The 21904-nt window shown below is 38.7% G+C and overlaps 1 protein-coding gene and 1 long non-coding RNA gene across 4 annotated transcripts in view; one reads left to right on the plus strand and one right to left on the minus strand.

Moving 5' to 3' along the window:
- NKAIN2 (sodium/potassium transporting ATPase interacting 2) overlaps nt 1-21904 on the plus strand; it is a 950393-nt gene that overhangs the window by 764844 nt on the left and 163645 nt on the right. For 2 of the 3 annotated variants that reach the window (XM_038526700.1, XM_038526701.1), the window contains exon 4: nt 17086-17286. In XM_038526700.1, the coding sequence (XP_038382628.1) occupies nt 17086-17286 (201 nt within the window). Of the gene's footprint in view, nt 1-17085; nt 17287-20732; nt 21778-21904 lie in introns of those variants that run through there. The other variant, XM_038526702.1, reaches the window with a different exon arrangement.
- LOC106558814 lies at nt 250-16388 on the minus strand. Its single transcript, XR_005353875.1, has 3 exons — nt 16037-16388; nt 6886-6980; nt 250-1486 (listed from the first exon to the last, which is right to left on the minus strand). It is a non-coding gene; the product is annotated as an uncharacterized LOC106558814 (long non-coding RNA).

A 21904-nucleotide genomic window follows, 5' to 3' on the forward strand; every position in this document is an offset into this window, starting at 1 on the left:
TCCACGCTGACTCCCTAGCTTGTGCAAAGGTCCTGGGTACTGGTGGGTGTTATGGTCAAAGGGATGCCTCACGACTCCACAGTGACTCTCCCCGGGGGCACATGCAGGCACACACACATATTTACACACACACTCTCACATAATCACATATAATTAGTTTTTTTTTAGGTTTTATTTATTCATATAAAGACAGAGAGAGAGGCAGAGACATAGGCAGAGGGAGAAGCAGGCTCCATGCAGGCAGCCCGACATGGGACTCAATTCCAGGGCCTCAGGATCACGCCCTGAGCCGAAGGCAGACGCTCAACGCTCAACCCCTGAGCCACCTAGGCGTCCCACACATAGTTAGGTTACACACATACACATGCAAAAGCAAGCCACTGTGGCTCCATAGACCTACTCACCATTTCTTAAATATATCCTTTTTAAATTCTTTTGTTCACTTTGTACTTTCACCCACAATTCCTTCTTACATCTCTTCCTACTTAAATCTTCTCTGTCCTATAAGGCTTAGTTCAAATACCAGCTTCCCTATTGAGCCTTTCATAGTGACACCACAGGAGATGACCTTAACTTCAAAAGTGCTGGGGTTTTTTGTTTTGTTTTGTTTTATCTTTATTAAGGTCATAGACACATTTTCCCTTATGATGTAATTATGTATATTAACTGCATATATCAGATTGTACAGCCTTTGAAGACTACAATCCTGTCTCACTTATCATTTTATCCTTTACAGTGATGGTGTTTGCTATTTGGAGGAACTATAATCTTAGTTCATTTTCATGAAAGAGACACTTTCCAGTTACCACCGATCAAGACATATTTTAGAATACCATACGTGACTTGGAGATGGATATTTTAGTGACATACAACTAAATTTATTTAAATGTGCTATTTTCAACCCGGGCAAGACACAAGATCTAACTAGTCCTGTTGATCCTTATGCAGTATAAGGTTTCTATTCATTATCCAGCTAGCAGTGGACATAGATTTTGGGTCCCAACTCAACATTCCTCAAAAGCAGGCTGTGGGTATGGTGGGTCCTTGAGTAAGATAGACTTCTCTCAGTACTTTTCTTGGGCCCTCGAGTTTCCATACCCCATTCTCCAGTCTAGTATCATTCAGCTTCCAGGCATAAATTCAGTTGAGTTGTATATTTTTATAAAAGATAGCAATATAAAATATGAATGTATCTTTATAAAATATCCTCATAAATATTGCTATAAGGAAGATATAGTGTGTCCCACCGATTTCACCCTGTGGAGTGATAAAGATCCTGTGCATTCTGCAGATAAGCTGGCTCCAAGTGAGAGAGGAATGACTGTCCGAAGCATGCTCCATCTCTCTTCCAAACTAATCCATCGAATAGGTCCATTCTTCGTGGAAGTGATGAGGCTAAGTGCATGGAGAGATGTGGGAGGTTTGTTTCTCCCATCCTTTTTTTCTGAGGAGGGTTGAAGTGGAAATTCTTTTTCATCTCTGAAAACTGGAAGAGTCAGAAATAAGACTTTTACTTTTCTCTTAATTCATTGAGTCTAAGAAGTAAGCCCCAGGGGTATAACAAGCTCACAGAGGAGACTGGGTTGGAAGTCCAGAACAGAACCACAACAGTCTTCCCACTTTTCAAGGGACTTTTTTTCCCCCAACCAGTTTTGCAATTTTAGGTCTTTTCCTCCAGCACTGATAAGCAGTTTATCATTTGCCTCCAGAATTCTCTGAAATGATTTCTATCCGATTTTAGTAGCCACAGAATTCATACTCAATACTGTTTCCTGTCTCAAATTATGCCCCCCAAAACTAGCATATCAAGATTTTTTTTTCTTACTCATTCTGGCCCATGGGAAGGAATAATTCACCCATGTGCACAGAAGAAATATTGTTTTCAGTTTACACCGAAGAAGAAAATAAGTACCCTGGAGCTTAAGAGAAGTAAAGATACACTGACTTGTCGTCATTAATCTAATTGAACACAAGTTTCTTATTCAATTCCTCTAGCCTCTCTTTATGGTTTAAATCTAATAGACATAAAAATTTTTCCAACATTAAGATATTGCAAAAACTGTTATTCTTTCCAGAAGTCCATTTCAGTCACAAAGAAATGTTAAACCTAGTTATAAAGAAAGAGCTCACGTGACCACAATACATTCATTATCTGTACGTGAAGCCTATTGACTCAATAATTCAATTCAGAAGCTCTATTAGATGCTTGTCATCTTCAAGAGATACTTATGCCAGTAATTAGTTATTGAACATATTTAGACTCTAGGATTTATGCTGATGCTCACTTGGTCTAGAAAAGCAGTTGGCACAGAAGGGCTGTGAGGCCCTGGTTCTGAAGCCAATGGTGATGTCGGGAAACACAGCCAGGAGGACAAGTAGCATGGGAAGAAATGTCCTGTAGGTGCTGCAGCAGCACGTGTGGAGGCTGGGGTGTTAGGTTAGAGAGAAGGTCTCCAGCAAGGGGAAAAAGCCAACAGTATGTTCTTAGACATACACAGGCCAACGTCGACTCCTTACACTTGGGTAGAGGTGAGGAAGGGGGTCTGCTCTGGGAGATTGTGGACGAAGTGACAAAGCGGAATAGCCAGGAAACTGGCCACTAAAAATATAAAAGTAAGTCAAGGCTCTGTCCTGTGCCATAGTGAGAAGTAACTTGAAATGATAAGAAAGGGTTTTCAACTGTGCACTAATCCTCAGTCAAAGGTAGGTTCTTCAGATGAGAATGGCTAATTATTACAGATCTTCAGAAATCTCATTATTTCAATATCCTACTGAGCCTCACCACTAAGACCAAATTCATCCTTATTAAAGGTAACAGGTCCCATTTTACTTCTCTAGTACTCAATTACCTGGAAAAGCACGGTCATTATCTCCTCTGTATTACTGAATGAAAAAGCAATATAGAGAATGATGCCCATGGTCATGAACTCATGTCTTCTTATTCACTGTCTTTTACTCTTCCCACCATCTCGACTCCCTGTTTCTACTGGCAAGCAGAGCAGAGAAATTACATAATTACCTGGATAATTTAGACCAGAAGAAGGAAGAAGAAGAAAAAAATAGATGATTCCTATGAATTACATGAGCTCTTTCAGAATTTTCCTGAACGTGAAATATTTTTACTTTTGCCTTTCTCTTATTCTCCGTGATCTCAGACAGGCACATACATCTCTCTTTATGGAGAATGATTAACATGGACTCAACGAGGGAGAAATCGAATTATACAGTTAATAAAAACTAAAGCTTCAATCCATGCTAAGTGACAATGTAGCACAAGGGAAAATTAATTACTACGTTTTAGAGTGAAAGGAGTCCGACACGTCAGGTTAGAGTTTAGCCTTAGGATTCACAGTAAATTTCAGTTCTTCTGTGACTGAGTTTTTTAAAGTGCGAAGTTACTCAAAATCACATGGCTGTTTTCATTAACAGTAAGTGACTTTTTTAATAGTCTAACTAAATTAAATTCTTAGGTTGCTCGGATTTTTGTGGGAATCTTTTCAGATTCGTTGTGTAAATTCAAGGCATTTCCTTGATTCTAGCTATGAGCAACCACTGGTGAAAATTTATTGAAATTGCTCCCTTTCACAAGAGTGTTTAAGTGATTTTGATACTTCTAAAGAGATTCTCTAAGTGCCCTGATGCTGAGAATTTATATATAACTATTGTCAAATACAGCATAGTATATGGTATTTAAGAGCAAAAATGAGTAGTTGTCAGTAGAGGCAGATTTTTAGCAGTTGAGCATAAACTAGTCATTTGTACACTTAAAATTATAGTGTATTTTTCCTAAGTCATTTCACATCAACTTCAAAAGTTTACAGTCCATCGTCCCTTTAAGTGGCCCCAAATAAACCTACGCAACAGAAAATCGTATCATGTGTGATCTTTAGTCTCTCTCTACTCATATAAACACAGAATCGTTTTGAGGGAGGATACTATACAAGTTTTGAGTACAGACCTTCACTTTTTTTTTTTTTTTAAGATTTTTTTAAATTTTTGCACAAGAGACACAGAGAGGCAGAGACACAGGCAGAGGGAGAAGCAGGCTCCCTGCAGGGAGCTGGATTTGGGACTCGATCCTGGAACTCCAGGATCACGCCCTGGGCCAAAGGCAGAGGCTCAACCACTGAGCCCTCCCAAGTGCCCAGGCCCTTCACTCGTAAAGGGCCATCCACCCTTTCTTCAAATACCACAAGCTACGGGACTTCATTACACAGCACACTACCCATTCTGCTTGGGTGCCCTTCTAATCCTTTGAGGCTTACGTTCCGGATAAATTCATCAGCTTGAATCTCGGGCTGCTGCCCTGGAGTTAACTATAAGTAATGAGTCTTATCACTCTGACTTTTGATATTTCTTTAATCATTGGAAGACAATTATAAGGGTCCCTCTCCTTCTTTTCCAGATAATTCAACCTGAATTCTCTCAAGGTTCCTCACGACTTGATTTTTAGCTCCCCCAACCACCCAGACACCATGTCGGGATGCGATTTTATCAGTGTCCCTTTTCAGATGCACAGCCCAAAATAAGCAGGCTGATCATAAAGCTATAAAGATCCCTTAGGTGTGTGAGAACACCAGATAGCACACAGTTTCTTATGTTCGCTGCAGGAAAATAGCTGGTTATTCTATTATTCCTTTACTGATGTAGCTTAACAAAATCCACCTGTAACTTAAAAATTATACCTCGGTGTTTTTCTCTTATTCCCGATTTCATACTGGATGTACTTATATATGTCAATTAAATGGGTTCCTTGGCTTATGGCTCTGAACAACCACTTTGGGGAGGGAAGGGAACAATTATTAAACTATTCTTTTCTCAAGTCATTTTTTTGATACTCTTGAGAATCATCAATAAATAGAAAAGAATATTCTGATAATGATGCCTCCTTTTTGTAGGCAAAATGAAAAAAAATAATTTGGAAGGAAGTGCACACCCTTTAAATAGAACTAGGTTGTAGGGGGTGCTGCGGCAATTATCAGCACCGTTTCTAGAATGAACTACTGTCTAGTGAACTACGGCTCTGCTCTCATCTCTCCAACACTGCCATACAATGATTGAACAGTTTCTTTCTTCCCCTCTATCTGTGCCTCCAACTTCTAATTCTGTCTTCCCTAACTTCTGGGGGAGACTCTCCTCTCTTCCTGAAGGAAACTAAGAAACTAAGTGCCCTCTCTCTATAACCATGATGATAAGTATTTTTCTGTTTTTTAATGTTTTCTTCTAGACAGCAACCTTTCCACCAGTAGCCTCGTGGCCTTGTGTGTCACAAAAGCTGCAAAGAGCTCTTTGGAAGCAAACCAAATGAAATAGGTACATATACTTAAAGGTGCTTTATTTAGACTTAAAGGTTTATTTATATTTGTCTCCACAAATTCTAAGCAGTATTGATCTATGTACTTGCCAGGATAAAACAAGACAAGGAACAAATCTTACCACTTAAAAAAAATTCTCTCATGAGAATAAAGTACAACTAAAATATCTTTAAAAGCTTCTTCATCCAAACGCGTGGCAAATATAACTCTACTATAATATAAATGCAAGGTACAGTGAATTTTGGATTAGAGTTGACAAACCACCTAAGAGGACATGTCAAGGTCTTATACAATGCTGAGTAGGTTTCTGAATAGCAGTTAGAAATTTGTGAAGTAGGTTGTATGAATTATGTGTCTGCCATTTTTTATTCTAGTACATTCTCCTAACGAATACCAAATACGGGTGTTTTGGCAATGATCGATTGAGTGACCAATAAAAATTTCTCAAGAGGCAACAAGGTCCAGTAAGAAGGCACAAAGTCAGGCAAAAATAGGTTTGAAATCTAGTTTCATCCTTAATAAAAAATAACTTGATAGAGTTGTAAATCCACTCAGTCTCATTTTTTCCCCTTTCTGTTGAAAAAAAGAGATTGTAATCCCTACCTCTAAATGTTGTTGAGGCAGATACTAGGTAATGAAATACATAAACCTTACTTCCTTTCTTTGCCGTACGTGCGGCCACAAATTTAACAGTAAGTCGCAGAATTTATTGGGAGATAAACATATCCCAATGGACTGGGAGACACGCTTGTCTTCCAAATGAAAAGATTTATAGAGATTTTTTTTAAGATTTTATTTATTCATGAGAGACACAGAGAGAGAGAGAAAGAGAGAGAGAGAGAGAGAGAGAGAAAGGCAGAGACCCAGGCAGAGGGAGAAGCAGGCTCCATGCAGGGGGACCGATGTGGGACTCGATCCCGGGTCTCCAGGATCAGGCCCTGGGCCGAAGGTGGCGCTAAACCACTGAGCCACCCAGGCTGCCTGATTTATAGAGATTTTATAGAGGAAATTTCTATCGATTGATATTTCATTCTATTTCCAATTACGATCATTCTCAATAAAAAAATTACTATGAAGTCCATCAGCAATACCATTAATACTTGGCTCATTGTCTATCCTGCTACCATTTCTTGGTCATTTTCTCTTCCAAGAGAATGAAGGAAGGAAAGAACATGAGACTATATTAAACATCTCTGGCAACAAATTTAATGGAGACCTTTTGAACCATGGATCAAAGTGAGATCCGGCTCCAGATTCAATGCTTGATGAGCTAAAATCCGTGGAGGCAAGCACAGATGCTATGCAAGTTCGAATTTCTGACCTTGGGATAATGACAGGGTCAGTCCTGGGGGTGGGCTGTGGAGGCATGTAGGGGGGCTAGAGACTGGCAGTGATGGGGGGAGCAATGAAGGAGTGCTCCTTGAATGTCTCCAAGCCTTTGATATCATTAACACCTGGGTGCCTCCATGCCCATTAAAAATCCACAGAAATATGCTTTATAAACGAATGAAATGGTGGCCTTCAGGTGGGGGCTCAAATGGCAGTAACACCAGCTCTTGAAATAGCTCACCTGTTCTTCGCCTCCGGAAGCGCCTAGAGTGAATGCAGATCACTTTGCAAAGCTCTTAGACCGGGAAGGAACACTCACAAGATGGGAAAAGATACCTGCAGGGAAGGAACAAACGGGAAGTGAGAAAACAGCAGGAAAAGCCGCCTGAAGAGGTTTCAGTACATGGAAAACTATAAAGTCAGTGAGAAGTTGATCTTTCATTATTGTAACCAGCTGAGAAAATTCTGCCTCGAGCATCTGCTAGGAAGGGTGTGAAAGAGAGAAGACTCATTTTGCCAAACTTAGATCCTACTCATAGCCGATGAGTAACTTTAGAAGGTTAAAAAAAAATAGGACTTTCAAGCCTGGAGGTTCGATTAACTTTAACATTAGCACAGAGGCTTCCTTGCTGAATTACCTTCCCATCCTTCTTTCCCTTCCCCTTCCCCTTCCTGCTCCTTCCCTCCTTCCTTCTCTTTCAGAACATTAGGACGATCACCTTAAAACAAAATTCTCTATAGTTCTCTATAGATGCCAGCTTTCTTCTTCAGCTGAAAGGTAATTTTTTGAGCAGAAACAGTGGCTACCCTTGGGGATTCACATCGTCCTTTACCCTTAAGAAGAAGCCAATTAACCAGGATAATATTGCCATTCATATACATATATAAAGAAGTACTGGGTGTAACATTGTGGTGCTGAAAAAGGGAATGGAGTTAATCAGGAAAAGCTTGTTAGAAGGAGTAGCCAGGAGCAGGACTTTAAATGCAGAGAGATATACAGGATGTTAATAGGAGGTATTGAGGAGGATTTTATTAAAGTGCGATTTTTGCAGCAATGTTCAGCTTGCAGAAAGTGCCAGACCAATTGTGAGGTAACATAAAACATTTATCTGGACTAAGAAGGTGGTCAGGATGAGATTTGGAAAAGTGAAATAATGGCCTTTGTTGGACCACAGACAACAAACAATGAAAATACCTAATAGCACTGAACTTTAAACATCGTGCATTAAATCTTTTGCGAATCTTTCTGTGTAGCGAGAAGCAACACTTTTTATCTTAAAAAATCTAAATTTTAACAACCCCAATTCCATGAGACTCCCCTCATCTGTTTTTAGAGCAATGGTCATAATGTTTTCCATGCTCACAGAAAAGATGCGTGAAAAACTTTTTTTGAATAATTAATGACCAAGAACTAGGAACTGGAGTTAATGCCAGCTATGGTGTTATATTGAGTTATGATCCATAATCAGCCAAATCCCAAGGATGCCCATAGTTGAAGATTCTCAAAGAAAGTAAGGGCACAGATGTATATTTGATGCTGAATCTACTTCCTTTAAGTTCATCACGTAGCAGGGTAAAACACATCTTTGGAGTTGGTAGATAGGAGCTTCCTTATGTTCTGGGCTGCGTTCCTACATATGCAACATCCATTCAACCTGTTAAATAAAGCGCATTTGTAATTTTTTCTTATCTTCTCAAATCTATATTTGCTCAGCTTCTTGTTTTTGGCATCTTGAACAATATAATTTGCTTCCACTGATTTTCATATGTTACCAGGATAAATTTAGCATTTGGGGTTTTTATATGTAGATTTGCATAGATCTATGCATATCTTAACAGAAAAACACAGCTATATTTAGGGCTGGGATATTAAGTTCACCAGCAGGAAACAAGCCACGGATGATGACAATTTTTAAGACTTCTTCAGCGTTTCCTATGAATTGATACCCATATGTAGATATTGGCAATAAGATATAGAATGATGCTTTCTGGCGTTATTTTAAACTGTAACCCAGTGTATATTGGCTGTAAATAAATAAGAGTTCATTGAAAAAAAAAGTGATTCTTGGTGTCAAACATAGCTTTTCCCACTATCCCAACACCTGCATCATCCGCTAATACAGAATATCATTCAATCACAAGATTTCCTAACTACCTCTCTGAGTCCTAACAACTAAATATGTAAGCTTTTTTTTTTTTTTTTTTTTGAGAGAGAGAGAGTGAAAGAGCAGGGGAGGGGGAGGGGGCGTGGGGGGGTGGAGAGAGAATCTCAAGCAGGCTCCGTGCTCAGTGGAGACCCCTCCCAGGGCTCAGTCTCAGAACCTGAAATCATGACCCCAGCCAACATCAAGAGTCGGCTGCTTAACCAGCAGAGCCAGCCAAGTGCCCCTAAATGTGTACGCTTTTATTAGTATATTTTGACCTCCCAGAGCATTGTTGTTTTAAAATTTGCTTCTTTCCATTAAATGTGCTTGCTGTCATTCCTCTAATATCATGGCCAGAAGTATGTTTTAAAGTTAGAAGAAGAGCAGGCTGACTTGTTCCCATTCTTCCTCTGACTACTGAAAGCAGCTGTTTGAGTCCTGCCTCCCTGGGCCCACGTAGAACTCAGGACGATAGTCTGGGCTGAAGAAGGTCAAGCATTTGAATTTATGGCATGAGTACTCATCACCTCCGTAATGACTGTTGTCTAAAACAACACCTGTACTGGTCTCCATCATGTTTCCTGCACTGCCTCAGCCCAATCCTACAACAGACTAACATTTATTGCAATACCTCTTGGTTCCTGCTTGACGGTACTGACATCTTGTTGTTGCTCAAAAATCTTTCCATAAGCCAGGTTGTTTTGTTCTGGCATGTAAGTCCCTGCTCAAACCAGCCCCAATCAAGATCTTCCCAAACTATTTTATACTACTGCTCCTTCTCACAAACCCTTACCTCATAAAATTAAGGCTACTTAAATATACAGGTTCTTAAATATACAAAACTTATAGCTCTGCTATTTTGATTTTTCAGGCCCTCTACTTAAAATAATCTTCCCCTCAGGCTGTGGGCCTCGGCAAGCCTGGCTTTTTTTCAGCACCCGATAGAGTTCCCACACTTTTTAGGAAGCTGTCCCACCAGTGTACACAGGCATCACACCCTCCAAAAGTCCTGTGCATAGATTGTTCACGCCTCTCTTCAGGTACTTATCAGATATTTCCTTCCATTGTGCATTATCTTTATAGCTTGTCTTCTCAAAAAGAGACAGTAAACCCCATAAAGTTAGGGATCACATCTTCTGTTGCTCTACATCTTTATAGCTTTGCATATAGGATATGAATAATTTACTATGTGTTAGCAACTATGCTGCTAACTGTAACCTAATTGCCTTATTTCAAAGTGCAGTTTCTAGCCCTTCTGACAGTGACTAAGCAGTCTAGAAATGAGAAAGTATCCATTTTCAGTATTATTCCAAAAGAACTAAGTCATAGAAAACTCCAAGAATCTAAGAAAACATTTCAGATTTTTTAAACTGCAACTGACAATTTCTCTCCCACTCTCCACCTTCTAATCTCTGCAATATATTCTCCATCACTTACTCTTGAAAAGACATAGGCATGTATGCTCTCCTTCAAATGCCATAAAACTGTGAAAGTAAGTTTTAGCCCTTTATTGAAATTTCGAGATGTTACTAGTATCTTTTACTCATTTGCTTGTCAACTTTTTTTTTTAAATCAAATGTTTATTTGTTGAGCAATTAGGGTTCTTGTGCTGACCTGAATGCTTATAGCTTCTGCCAGAAGTGACTTTTTAGTGCTAATAACAGCTTTCATGTAACACATCTGACCCTGTTATTTCAAAAATTGACATGACCAATGATGGGGTCCTTTCATCTGAACGTTTTGGAGACTTACTAAGGAAACGTATAAATGTATTGATACAAAGGATTTTTTTGTCATTTTACTGATCTGAAAATATAATTATGAAAGTTTTCTTTAGATTTAAAATTTTTAAGATCTTAAAATTATGAGACCATTTGTATGGTTTTCAATATGAATCTGTGCAGAATTCACAAGATTTGCTTTGTGGTTTACTCTCTTATTTTGTGCTATCAAGATTTGTTCTTTGTCTGAAAAGTTCTTATAGTTTGAGCTCAAACTTACAAAATAAATGCGAATTAAATAACCTATTGATTATGTATGGAGCAGATCACAGAGAAATTTCTGTTGCATTGAAAAGGGAACTTTAAGACCTTTCTGTTATTTGCTTTATACAGATAATAGAAGGAATTTATATACAAGGAATTTATATTTTGTGGTTAAAATAATGCACACATGCCCATAAAAAAAGTTCTTTGTTTAACAGGAAGATAAATGAGAATAAAAGATAATGCCAGGAATCTTCCAGTTAATGATTGCTGGTTGAAGATATGCACTTATTTACATTTCATTTCTAAACTCTATAGTGATCTTAAAGTGATAGTAAAGAATAAAAAATTACAAACTAACAGTAAAAGAGAATAAGAGGAGGGTGAAAAGGATAAGAGGTATCAACAGTTTTTGGAAGACAGAAAGTAGATGGATGATTGGCAAGTGACTTAGTAGAGTGGAAAAACCTAAAGTTTATGAACATGTGGAGGAGGGTTCCAATGTACAGATTTGACCTATAAATCCCTTCATAAGTCAGGATTTAGAAGTAGGCAGAGTGTGTGAGGTGCAGGACTGGAAATGGGAATGGACTGAATAATCTGTTCAAGGAGAAATTAGATTGCCGCAGGCTCTTCTTTTAATGTATACAGTCAGGCTTCTCCTCTGGACAAGTGAGACTCCTGAGACACAAGCAAGCATGAACTAAATTTCAGAACACATGAGGATTACCTTAAGACTGCATATTGGGGGGGTGGGAAGTGCATGCAATGTAGCAAAACCAGAAACTCCTCCCCAGTTCAGCAAAAGCATTCTGTGGTCTGGCACCTGCCCTGCCCCATTAGTAGAGTGGAAGACACAGAACAAAGACCTACAGATCCATACAGGTCTAGCCTTTGGGGGCACTGCCCAGTCATCATATGTGAAGGATACTAACTGACTACCCCACTAGTGCATAATAACTGCCAATCAAGCTTTACTTTCTCCTCTTGGATATCAAAGAACAACCAGAAATTGCCAGACTTTTAATGAAAGACTCCCAACAGGAAATGCCAAAGACAAAAATAAGAGTAACAGAAAATCTTCAGGGCATTCCTACTAGCTACTACCTCTGCTGGGAATATGCTTCCCTATCTTTGCTATACTTCACTTAGGATTCTCTTAACACAAAATATTAGGAGATTTTTTTTTGGTTTACCATTATAATTAAAATAGTGTTACACTCCCCCTGTAACTCTATTCTTGGTTATCCTGTTTCTTGACTTGAATTTATTTTCTGCCATATGTTAATTGCTACACTGATACTTTTATATATTTATGCATTTTTTTGTCCATTTTCCCCATTGCATGATGAACACTCATAAAGGCAGGAATGTTGCATATGGCATATAGTAGATGCTTGATAATTATTTTATTTACTTATTTATCTACTTATTTGTTTAGTAAAAAAATAGATAAAGCAAAACCAATGTAGGAAACACAATTTTTAAAAATAATAATTCAGAAAACTAAGAAAAGTTATATCCCAGAAACAATTAAAAAATATTAGCTATGCGAAAGCAACAATTAGAGAATAATAATTAGCTCTTAAAAATTCAAAGTATTAAAAATAAAGTGTATAGTCCAATATCACACTGGGAGGAATTGGTAAAGAAAATCTCCAAGAAAGTCAAGAGAAATGTAAGGTACAAGCAGTGGGAAAGAAAAGATAAGAATATAACAGGTCAATCCTGGAAGTCAAATGTCTGACTAACAGAAATTTCTATAGTAACAGGAAAAGTAAAGGGGAGGGAACAATTTAAGATAAAATGCAAGAGTGTTTCCTGGAATGGAAGGAACAGTCTCATGATTAAAGACCCTCCAAATGCTCTATATACTAAATGAAAAAAAAAAAAAAAAAGCCTTCTAGAACTTCAGAAGCTGAAACTAAAAGATTGTCTGCTTAGATAAACTTCAAAAATATAATATGCAACTAAAATAAGTTAGAGTGCATGCACATTTTATTTTTTTTCATTTTAAATTTATTATTTGAGTATAGTTGACACACAGTGTTACGTTAGGTTGAGGTGTACAATATAGTGATTTCTTATCTCTATACATTATGCTGTGCTCACCACTAGGGTAGCTACCATCTATCCCCATACAACACTATTGCAGTATCATTGGCTATATTGTCTATACTGTACCTTTTACTCCCATGACTTATTCACTCCATAACTGGAAGCCTGTATCTCCCACTCCCCTTCACCCATTTTGCCTAACCCCTCTATCCCATCTCCCCTCTGGCAACCATCAGTTCTCTTATTTTCAACACTGATTTGGCTTTTTGTTTCCTTGTTTATTCATTTGTTTTGGTTTCTTAGATTCCACATGAGTGAAACACACATTTAAAAACCTAAAACCAATATTTTATATTATTAATGAATATGTAAACATGTAGTAAAACTACAAAACACTTTCATGAGAACATTAATCCAAAATCATGATGGTAATTAGCTATGGAGAAGGAGAGAGAGAAATAACACTTAGGAGGAATACAGAGGAAGCATTATTTATATGTATAAAATAGTATTTAAAAAATGACAGCAAGCAAATATAGCATAACATTCAATGAGGCTGGGTGATGAATCTAATGATACTGCTGTAATACCCTCTATACTTTTCAATATTTTTGAAACATTTCACTATTTAAGACAAAACAGTGTAAGAGATCAGAAAAAAAGAAAACAGATCACATTAAAAAATTGCAGGAAACAAAATGGTATCAGATTTCTTAACTGTTATAATAGAAACCGGAAGATGAAAGAGAAATATTCACTCACTCTGAGAGAAAATCATCTTCAACCAAGAGGCATATAACCAGCCAAAATATCAATCAATTAATATAAAAGCTGAATGAAAACACCTAAGGCTTAACATCATTTTCCTATTCTTAGGAAACTAGTGAATTTTGTACTCTGTTAAACAAGAGAGAAAACCTATTAAGAGTCATGAGACCGGTTAAGAAAAATTGCACTGGGCAGTTGTTAAAAATGGCAGGACAGGTTTTCTTAACTGCTATAGTAAGGAAGAGAGATGTCAGTATAGAACTGAACTCAACTCCAAGTGAAATAGGCAAGAAAGATTTTATTTATGACTGTTGCTACAGGGAGAGAAATTCAACTCAATTTCACTGAAACAAAAGTTGAGAGGATTTGTAAGTGCTGGGGTGAGCTAATGGAAAAGTACCTGAGGACATTCTGGGAGGTTAGTCAATGTGATTAGGCCATCTGTGTTTGTTAATTGTTGCTTCTCAGAGTTAAGCTTCTATCCATCCACAGAGGCTGAGAGATACAGATGCTATCTTTCTTGACAATTACATTGCAAAGAAATGGCTCCCAGGACATTGAGAAAGACCTTCTTGAGTTTCAGAAAATTTACATCTTGAAGGAGCAAAGGAAGAATTTATAATTGAAAGTTTTCTAAAGAAAATGCTTTAAGAGGGGGGGGAACTTGAGTGGCTCAGTCTGTTATGTGTCTGCCTTTGGCTCAGGTCATGATCTCAGGACCCTGGAAGGGAGCCCTACATTGGGTTCCCTGTTCAGTGGGGAATCTGTTTCTCTCTCTACCTCTCCCCTTGCTCATGTGCTCTCTCACTCTCTCTGTCTCTCAAATAAATAAAATCTTTAAAAAGAAAAAAAAGAAAGAAAGAAAAGAAAATGCTCTTAGGAAAGTGAGGTCAAGGCCTATACTCAGGAAGAAATCTGTTTGGTCAAACTGAAGGGAATGTCAGGATCATCTTAGTCACATAGGAAACTGGGGATCCAACATAAGAGAGAACTAATGATATTAAATGAAGTCCCATGTCCAATTTTATGCATCAATCGCATAGAGCTGATGAGAACAGAAGCCTGTGGGATTCCAGTTCAGAGGTCCATAGGAAAAAAAACAAACAAAAAAGGAATTGATTGGTTCTAAAGTGTTAGAATATGTAGAAGTTAATATTGAATGAGTTTCTGTGGTACTGGTGGTCAGCTGAAAAACAATTAGTGATAGAAACAGTACAGAAAGGGAGTGAAAAATATGCCACAGAAATGTAAAGGAATCAATAACAAAGATAACTGGAAAATTCCCAAATACGTGGTAATTAAAGGTATATTTCTAAAGACCACGTGGATCAAAAAAGAAATCTCAAGAGAAGCTAAAACTTATATTGAATGAATAAAATGAAAATACAGCTCATCAAACTATGGAATGCAGTGAAAGCAGTGCGTAGAAGGAAATTTATAGAATTGAATGCTTATATTAGAAAAGAAGAAAGATCGAAAATCAATAACCATGCTTCCATCTTAAGGTACTAGAAAAAAACGGGGCAAATTTAATCCAAAGTAAACAGAAAGAAAGAAATAATAAAAAATAGAGCAGAAATAAAATCCAAAACAGGAAAACAATGGAGAAATCAATTAAATCAAAAGCTGGTTCTTTGAAAAGATCGATAAAACTGCTAAGCCTTCAGCCAGGCTAACTAAGAAGAAACTAGAAAAGACACAAATTACTAATATCAGAAATGAAAGAGGGGGCATCAGTACAGATCCCCTGAACGTTGAAAGGATAATAAAGGAATATTATTAACAACTATATGCCCACAAATTTAATAACCTAAATAATGTTGACAAATTCCTTCAGAGACACAATATGCCAAACCTCACACGAGAAGAAACGAGAATCTTAATAGGCCTATATATTTTAAAGAAATTGAATCAATAATTAATAACTTTCCAAAACAGAAAACATCAGGCCTATCTGGATTCAGTGGTAAATCTATCAAACATTTAAGAAATCATACCAATTTTCCACAATCTCTTACAGAAGATAGAAGCAGATGGAAAACTTTCTAATTCATTCCGTGAAGCAAGCATTAACCTAATACCAAAACCAGACCCAGACATTACAGGAAATGAAAAGTACAGATCAATACCTCTTGCAAATATAGATGCAAATATCCTCGACAAAATATTAGTAAAATGAATCCGACAGTGTATGAGAAGGATTACACACCACTACCAAGAGGGATCTATGTCAGATTTGCAAAGCTGGTTCAACATTCAAAAACCAATTAATGTAACCAAGAAGTGAAGACACTTTTGTTTGGCCATTTGCAGGTAGCTCCACCCACAGGCTTTCATTTAAGATTTATCAGGCCTGAGTCAGAAACTAGTCTGCTCTATCTCCCAGGTAGCAAGGGAGCCTTTGTCAGTAGGCTGGAAAGAAAGAAAATTTACTTACCCCTTTCTAGGAATCATGTGTCTCATAGCATAGCTCGCTCCAGAGGAACAACCCTTCCAATCTCCAAAGCCCCTGGCCACTTCAGCTGAACCCTTTCATGAATTCAGTGTGAGTGAGTGTTCAAGGCCGCAAAACCTGATTTCAGATATTTTCTATGCAGGATCTGCCTAATTAATCCAGCACCTCATTTCAAAGTGAGAATAGTTGGCCTTTATTATCTTGTAGCACTATCACCAACAGTGAAATGATTCCATTTTCTACCATTGACGCTCTGGGTTAGGATTCATTTTCCCTTGACTTGCTGTAACAGAGTGTGTTTGCTGTTTTCCATTTAGTCATTCTCTTTCTGAAAGACAACATGTGTCTCTGTGCTATTAATAGCTCTATGCTTGTGTATGTGATTACAAGCTCTCCAGTGCAGAAATCCACCTTCTATTCCATTTATAGCTACCCATCACCTAGGACGCTGAACTTCATCTAAAGAGTTGACTTATTCTCTCCACCCTTCAAGAATTTGCTAATATTTCCTAAGAAATATTATGACCAAGTTATATTATGTTTCGTTAAAAAAAGGTCTTACAAATTTTAGCTTTAGCCACATTATGTTAAAGTGTGCCAAACTGAAGTTAACTTTAATATTTAAATGTATAAAAACGTAAATATTCTGAGTTTGAAAAAGTAGCTGATTTAAAATAAGACGAACTTCACATGATAAAATAGAGTGAATCACTCCTTTTGTAATATTTACAAGTCCTCAAAAGTAAGGACTCTTAGGTGTTACAATTAATGTCAGTCACTGATAAGTTTACTAATAAATATTTTTATTTATATTATTGTGGTCAGGAAAACTTCACAAGTGGAATTTATAGACACATAACTCTCAAGTGAACTAATAGTTTTACTTGGGATGTTTCCTTTATGTCCATAAAATATGGTGAGGGGAGGGGGGGAAAACCCACATTTCCAAACAGAAAGCTCCAAGTCAGTCCCAGATAAGCTGAGTAACATCTATAAAGTAATTCTCATCCTTCTAAATTGCCTTCTTGCAGGAAACAGACCTTATCCTGACTTTTAATATTTCAATGCACCGATCTTGGTGGATGGAGAATGGACCAGGATGTACGGTGACATCAGTGACACCTGCACCAGACTGGGCCCCAGAAGACCATCGCTACATCACGGTCTCAGGGTGTTTTCTGGAGTACCAGTACATAGAAGTGGCTCATAGTTCCCTCCAGATTGTCCTCGCAGTAAGTGTTGACACCCAACCACTCCTTCTAGTGCTTGTTTTATTTCCGTGCAAATTGAGTGCACACAAATGGAGTCTGTGAATAAAGCGTGGCTATTTGCTTTTTTTTTCCAATTAATGCCCCCTTCTATAGTGATTTTTCAGATTAAATCAGGGCTCAGTAAAAGGTCATCAATCAGTAAATCTGTAAATAGGCTTTGGTGTCTTCAGCATTTTATGTAAGAAATCCAACCAGTCAAGGTTTGATCATTTGATTTTTGGTGATAAGACTTTTCCAAGGATTCCTGCAGAGAGATGAGAGAGTCTTCACAACTAATGTGCTACATAAATTAATGTGCCTTAATTTATAAGATTTCAATAGATATTTTCCCCTGGTGCTTCTTTGTCTCCATGCTGCTAGCCCTAGGAATTCTCTTCTCCACTTGCCCATAATCTTCTTCCTAGATTTTCTCAAAGTACAATGCATTATCTTTTATCATTTCCCTTCTTTTTCAAAACAGTTCAGCTTTTCGTAAACTCTACTTCTAGGACTCTCGTGCCTCCACTTTTCATATTAAGCTGATAAAGAACCTTCCCTCCACCAAGGGGCAGTAGGAGTTATAAATGATTCCTTTGTGTTTGTGCATAGTATTTATAGAGCATACTTGTGTAAGATATGCCTGTTATATAAAACATATTATGCTATGGGGCGCCGGGGTGATTCAGTCAGCTGAGCCTCTCACTCTTGATTTCGGCCCAGGTCATGATCTTGGGGTTGTGGGATCAAGCCCTATGTCAAGCTCCCCACAAAGTAGGGAGTCTGCTGGGTGTTCTCTCTCTCTCTCTGTGTGCCTCCCCTGACTCATGCTTTCTCTCTCTCAAATAAATATTATTATATTATTTTATGTTGTATGAGTATGGCAGAGATTAAAAAAAAAACACATCCTTTTCTCAAAAAGGACTTTCACTAAGGCTAAATACATAATTTTGTAGGACTTTATAATGGCAATTTTATTACACATGCCTCCATATATATAGTACGGATCCTATATGTACAGATCTACATATATTTTTCTTAGACTCCATATACATCTGCAACTTCTGTGCATAGCCTTAAAATTGTTAATAATAAATAATGCAGATAGAATCTGCTTTTTGCCTCTTGATTCTATTAATTACATTCAAAATGATGTTAACTCACGATTCTTAAATATCAAGACATAACACATTCTGTATAGAATGGCATTATGTAGTTCGCATAAAATTCTTCTGGAGCTAATAAAACCATGTGACTGTGTGGATGTTAGATTATGTAACTAATAGATAGTTATTAGATTTTTTTAAATGAAGAATACACACACACACACACACATACACATACATACACAAACACACACATAAATTACAGTGGGCTAAGTATTCTGTGCTAGTAAACATGACCAAATCATTGTTACTAAAAACCATAAAGGTTTATTCTATGGATCAGTAGATATTTCTCCCAATCACTGTCACAAAGAGAAGGTCGGTGGAGCAGCCACTGTCTCAGTCACCATGGGTTGCCATGCCAGAGAGCACAGATAGATCTGGAGTATCTATCTTGGCACAAAAATGCTTCACCTTGGGAAGAGAAGCTCACTGTTCACAGTTCATTGTCTAGAACTGGTCACATAGTCCCAGCCAACAGTAAAAGGGCCAAGAAGGAGAGAGAATGTAAATTTGGGGAAATCTGCGTGAACGATTGCCACAGAATTTGAATCACGTTTTGACTAAAAGCATTGAGTGATGATCTCCCTTGAATACGTACAACCTGAGACACTTTTTAACAAATACACCCCTCTGCCGTACTCTTAAACCCTAAACGTTAGTTATCTTGAAATAAAGGTAAGTTAGATCTGATGGGATGAAAAAAGTCATTCCATTATTTAAAATCTATTTGGGTGAAGAACTCATTCTCACAAAGGGAAAAAAATAAAATGTTTCTGGTATTTCGGGACAGAATGTGTTAGAGAGGGAGTTTGTTTTTTTTTTAAGATTTTTATTTATTTATTCAAGACAAAGAGAGAGAGAGAGAGAGAGGCAGAGACACAGGCAGAAGGAGAAACAGGCTCCATGCAGGGAGCCTGATGTGGGACTTGATCTTGGGTCTCCAGGATCATACCCCGGGCTGAAGGCGGCGCCAAACCACTGGGCCATCGGGGCTGCCCTAGAGAGGGAGTTTTGATAAAACATTCCCTCATTGGAAGTCCCTTATTTACTGTATCCATACGTTTTGGAAAACTTCCACTTAGGCATCAAGGATATAGTTTATGTGCATGGAAAGTTCTATATGACTGTTTTAGACAGTTCGTTGAATTAATATGTGTATGTATAAGCTATACTCAGAGATTTAATAAACCCACATAAAGTTTTAGCACATGAGCTATTTGATGATGATGATGATAATAATAATAATAATAATAATGGACATGAGGCTGACATACAGCCCAAAATAAAATCATCTTTAAATGCAAAGGGGCGAGAGGGCAAAGAAGATAGAAGGAGTGTCCCTAAGAGCAGATGTGACTGATCATTCAAGCTACTGGCTCCCTTTGCTGTCTCCACGGCCCTATTTGAGTAGAGAAATAGCTTGAGCAAGCCATCCCAGGTTGTGGTGTCTTTCCTCTCCCCTTCCCACCTGGTCTTCCCCACCGGGGTGGGCGTCTCTCTTGGGCAGTGCTGACTGCAGGTCAGCTGAGAGTCGGTTCTCAAGAGTATACCCAAGCCAGTTACTTGGAGAATTCTCAAGACCCTTTCTGTCTTGGGGCTTGCTGTTGTCTAGCCAGCCTCGGGCTGAAAGTGTCTGCTGCACAGAAAACCTAACATATCTTAACTGGCGTTGTTGAGTGGACACCGAAATGGGACTTCCCGTGGATTTGCTCTGCCTACTAGTTGGAAGCCTCCCAACTGGGTTTTCCTGTATCATTCTGATCACTTCTGCCATCGTGATTGAGACAGGAGAGGGTATTTTGAAGTTCCGGTCCTGCCCTTTTCATGTGACCCAAATGACCCCCCGCCCAAGACAATCCAATATTCATTCCAGTCGGGTCCAGTGAACGCTTCCTGACTGCTTGTCCCCTGCTGGCATCCTGAGAAACAAATGGCCTTGACAGTGTCACAGTCAGAAATAGGGTGACGTTTCTCAGGATACAAACCAGGTGCACATGGGTGCATTTTGGGGAGCATACGTGGTAGACAGAGGATACAGTTTGTGCAGTTTCTGGCATATTCTTCGCTCCACCCCGCTTTCTGCAAAGTCAGCTAACCATCTGCTTCTCCTAGTTTCCACCGGTCTCTGAAGGTGCCCTCTCTTCCAGGATGTCTGCCTGGGATCTGCTTTCCCAAACTGCTGCCCTCCCAGCTCCTGCTCTCGGCTCACTCTGAATCTCTCTAGCTCGTGTCCCCCAACTTCACCCAGCCTTCCCTTCACAGGCTCCTGGCCCCCGGCGATCCTGTCACCCTGTTGTGCCAATCGACTCCTAGCTGATTGGGAAATGAGCGTTCACAAAGCCCACACTTGCATCGCACACACAGGAGAGACCTTCCACCCACAGCCAGAGGAGGACGAGTACAATAACCACATAACTGGGAAGAGGGGCTGTGAATCCCACAGCCTCCAGCGGAGTGGAGAGGACAGCCAGGGCACTGTCACAATGAGCCAGGTGTGACACTTGGAGGCTTCTCCTCCCTCAGCAGCATTTTCTTTTACTTAGTATCAGATATCGCCCTCAAAAGGAATACAGGTGTGCACAGCTTTAATAATAATAATAAAAACATCCACACTTACAAAACAGATCAAATAAATATGTATGGGAAGAGCCTGGAAGGAGATCACCTACAGAGACCACGTTGTTGGCATTACAAGAGAATTAAGCTGATTTCTTCAAACAACGTATGATTGCAAATATAGGGTTTACCAAATGTGTTCGCAGGAATTTAATCTTTTGATTTCCCTAACAGTCCTGTGAGGCCTGCAAGACAGGCTGAAAGCCTTTCCCCAGATGTCTTAGCTGGGAAAGAGGGAGGACAGACATGCTGACCTAAGTTCTTCCCTGGCACCAAGGCTGGAAGTCGATGGCAGCCTACAGGCCAGCAACAGCTGGTTGGAGTTGGACTCCTGAAACCCCCAAATTCAGAGTTCTTCAGTGGCACAGAATGCCATGACCGCGTGGCCACTCTGTGGGGGGTGAGGGCAGTGGAAGTGTGTGTGCCTCACCCCTGCTGTGCACACATTTCACCTCACTTCCCGTGGCTAAGGGGAAACCATGAAAATGGAGGGTGTTTTCCAAGGAAACGTAAATAAATGAAGCTTTAAGGGAAAATATTTATAGCAGTACTGAAGGAACTTTATATTTTAAAATATAGGTTACGGTTTCAAATGATACGTTGGTAAAAACAAAACCAAAAACAAAAGCAAACAAAAAAAAAAAAAAACAGAAACAAATAATTCCTCGTTTTTCTGCTTACCCCCAGAGAACCATGATCTCTAAATGTAAGATAAACCTCTCCAACCAAAATTGCTGGGTTTTGTTTTCCTTTATTTCCTTTACTTCCAGCACACTTCTAAGTTCACAGCAGGTTGATGATTAATATTTTTAGGATTC

Source organism: Canis lupus, chromosome 1, assembly GCF_011100685.1.
Source record: "Canis lupus familiaris isolate Mischka breed German Shepherd chromosome 1, alternate assembly UU_Cfam_GSD_1.0, whole genome shotgun sequence".
NCBI lineage: Eukaryota > Metazoa > Chordata > Mammalia > Carnivora > Canidae > Canis > Canis lupus.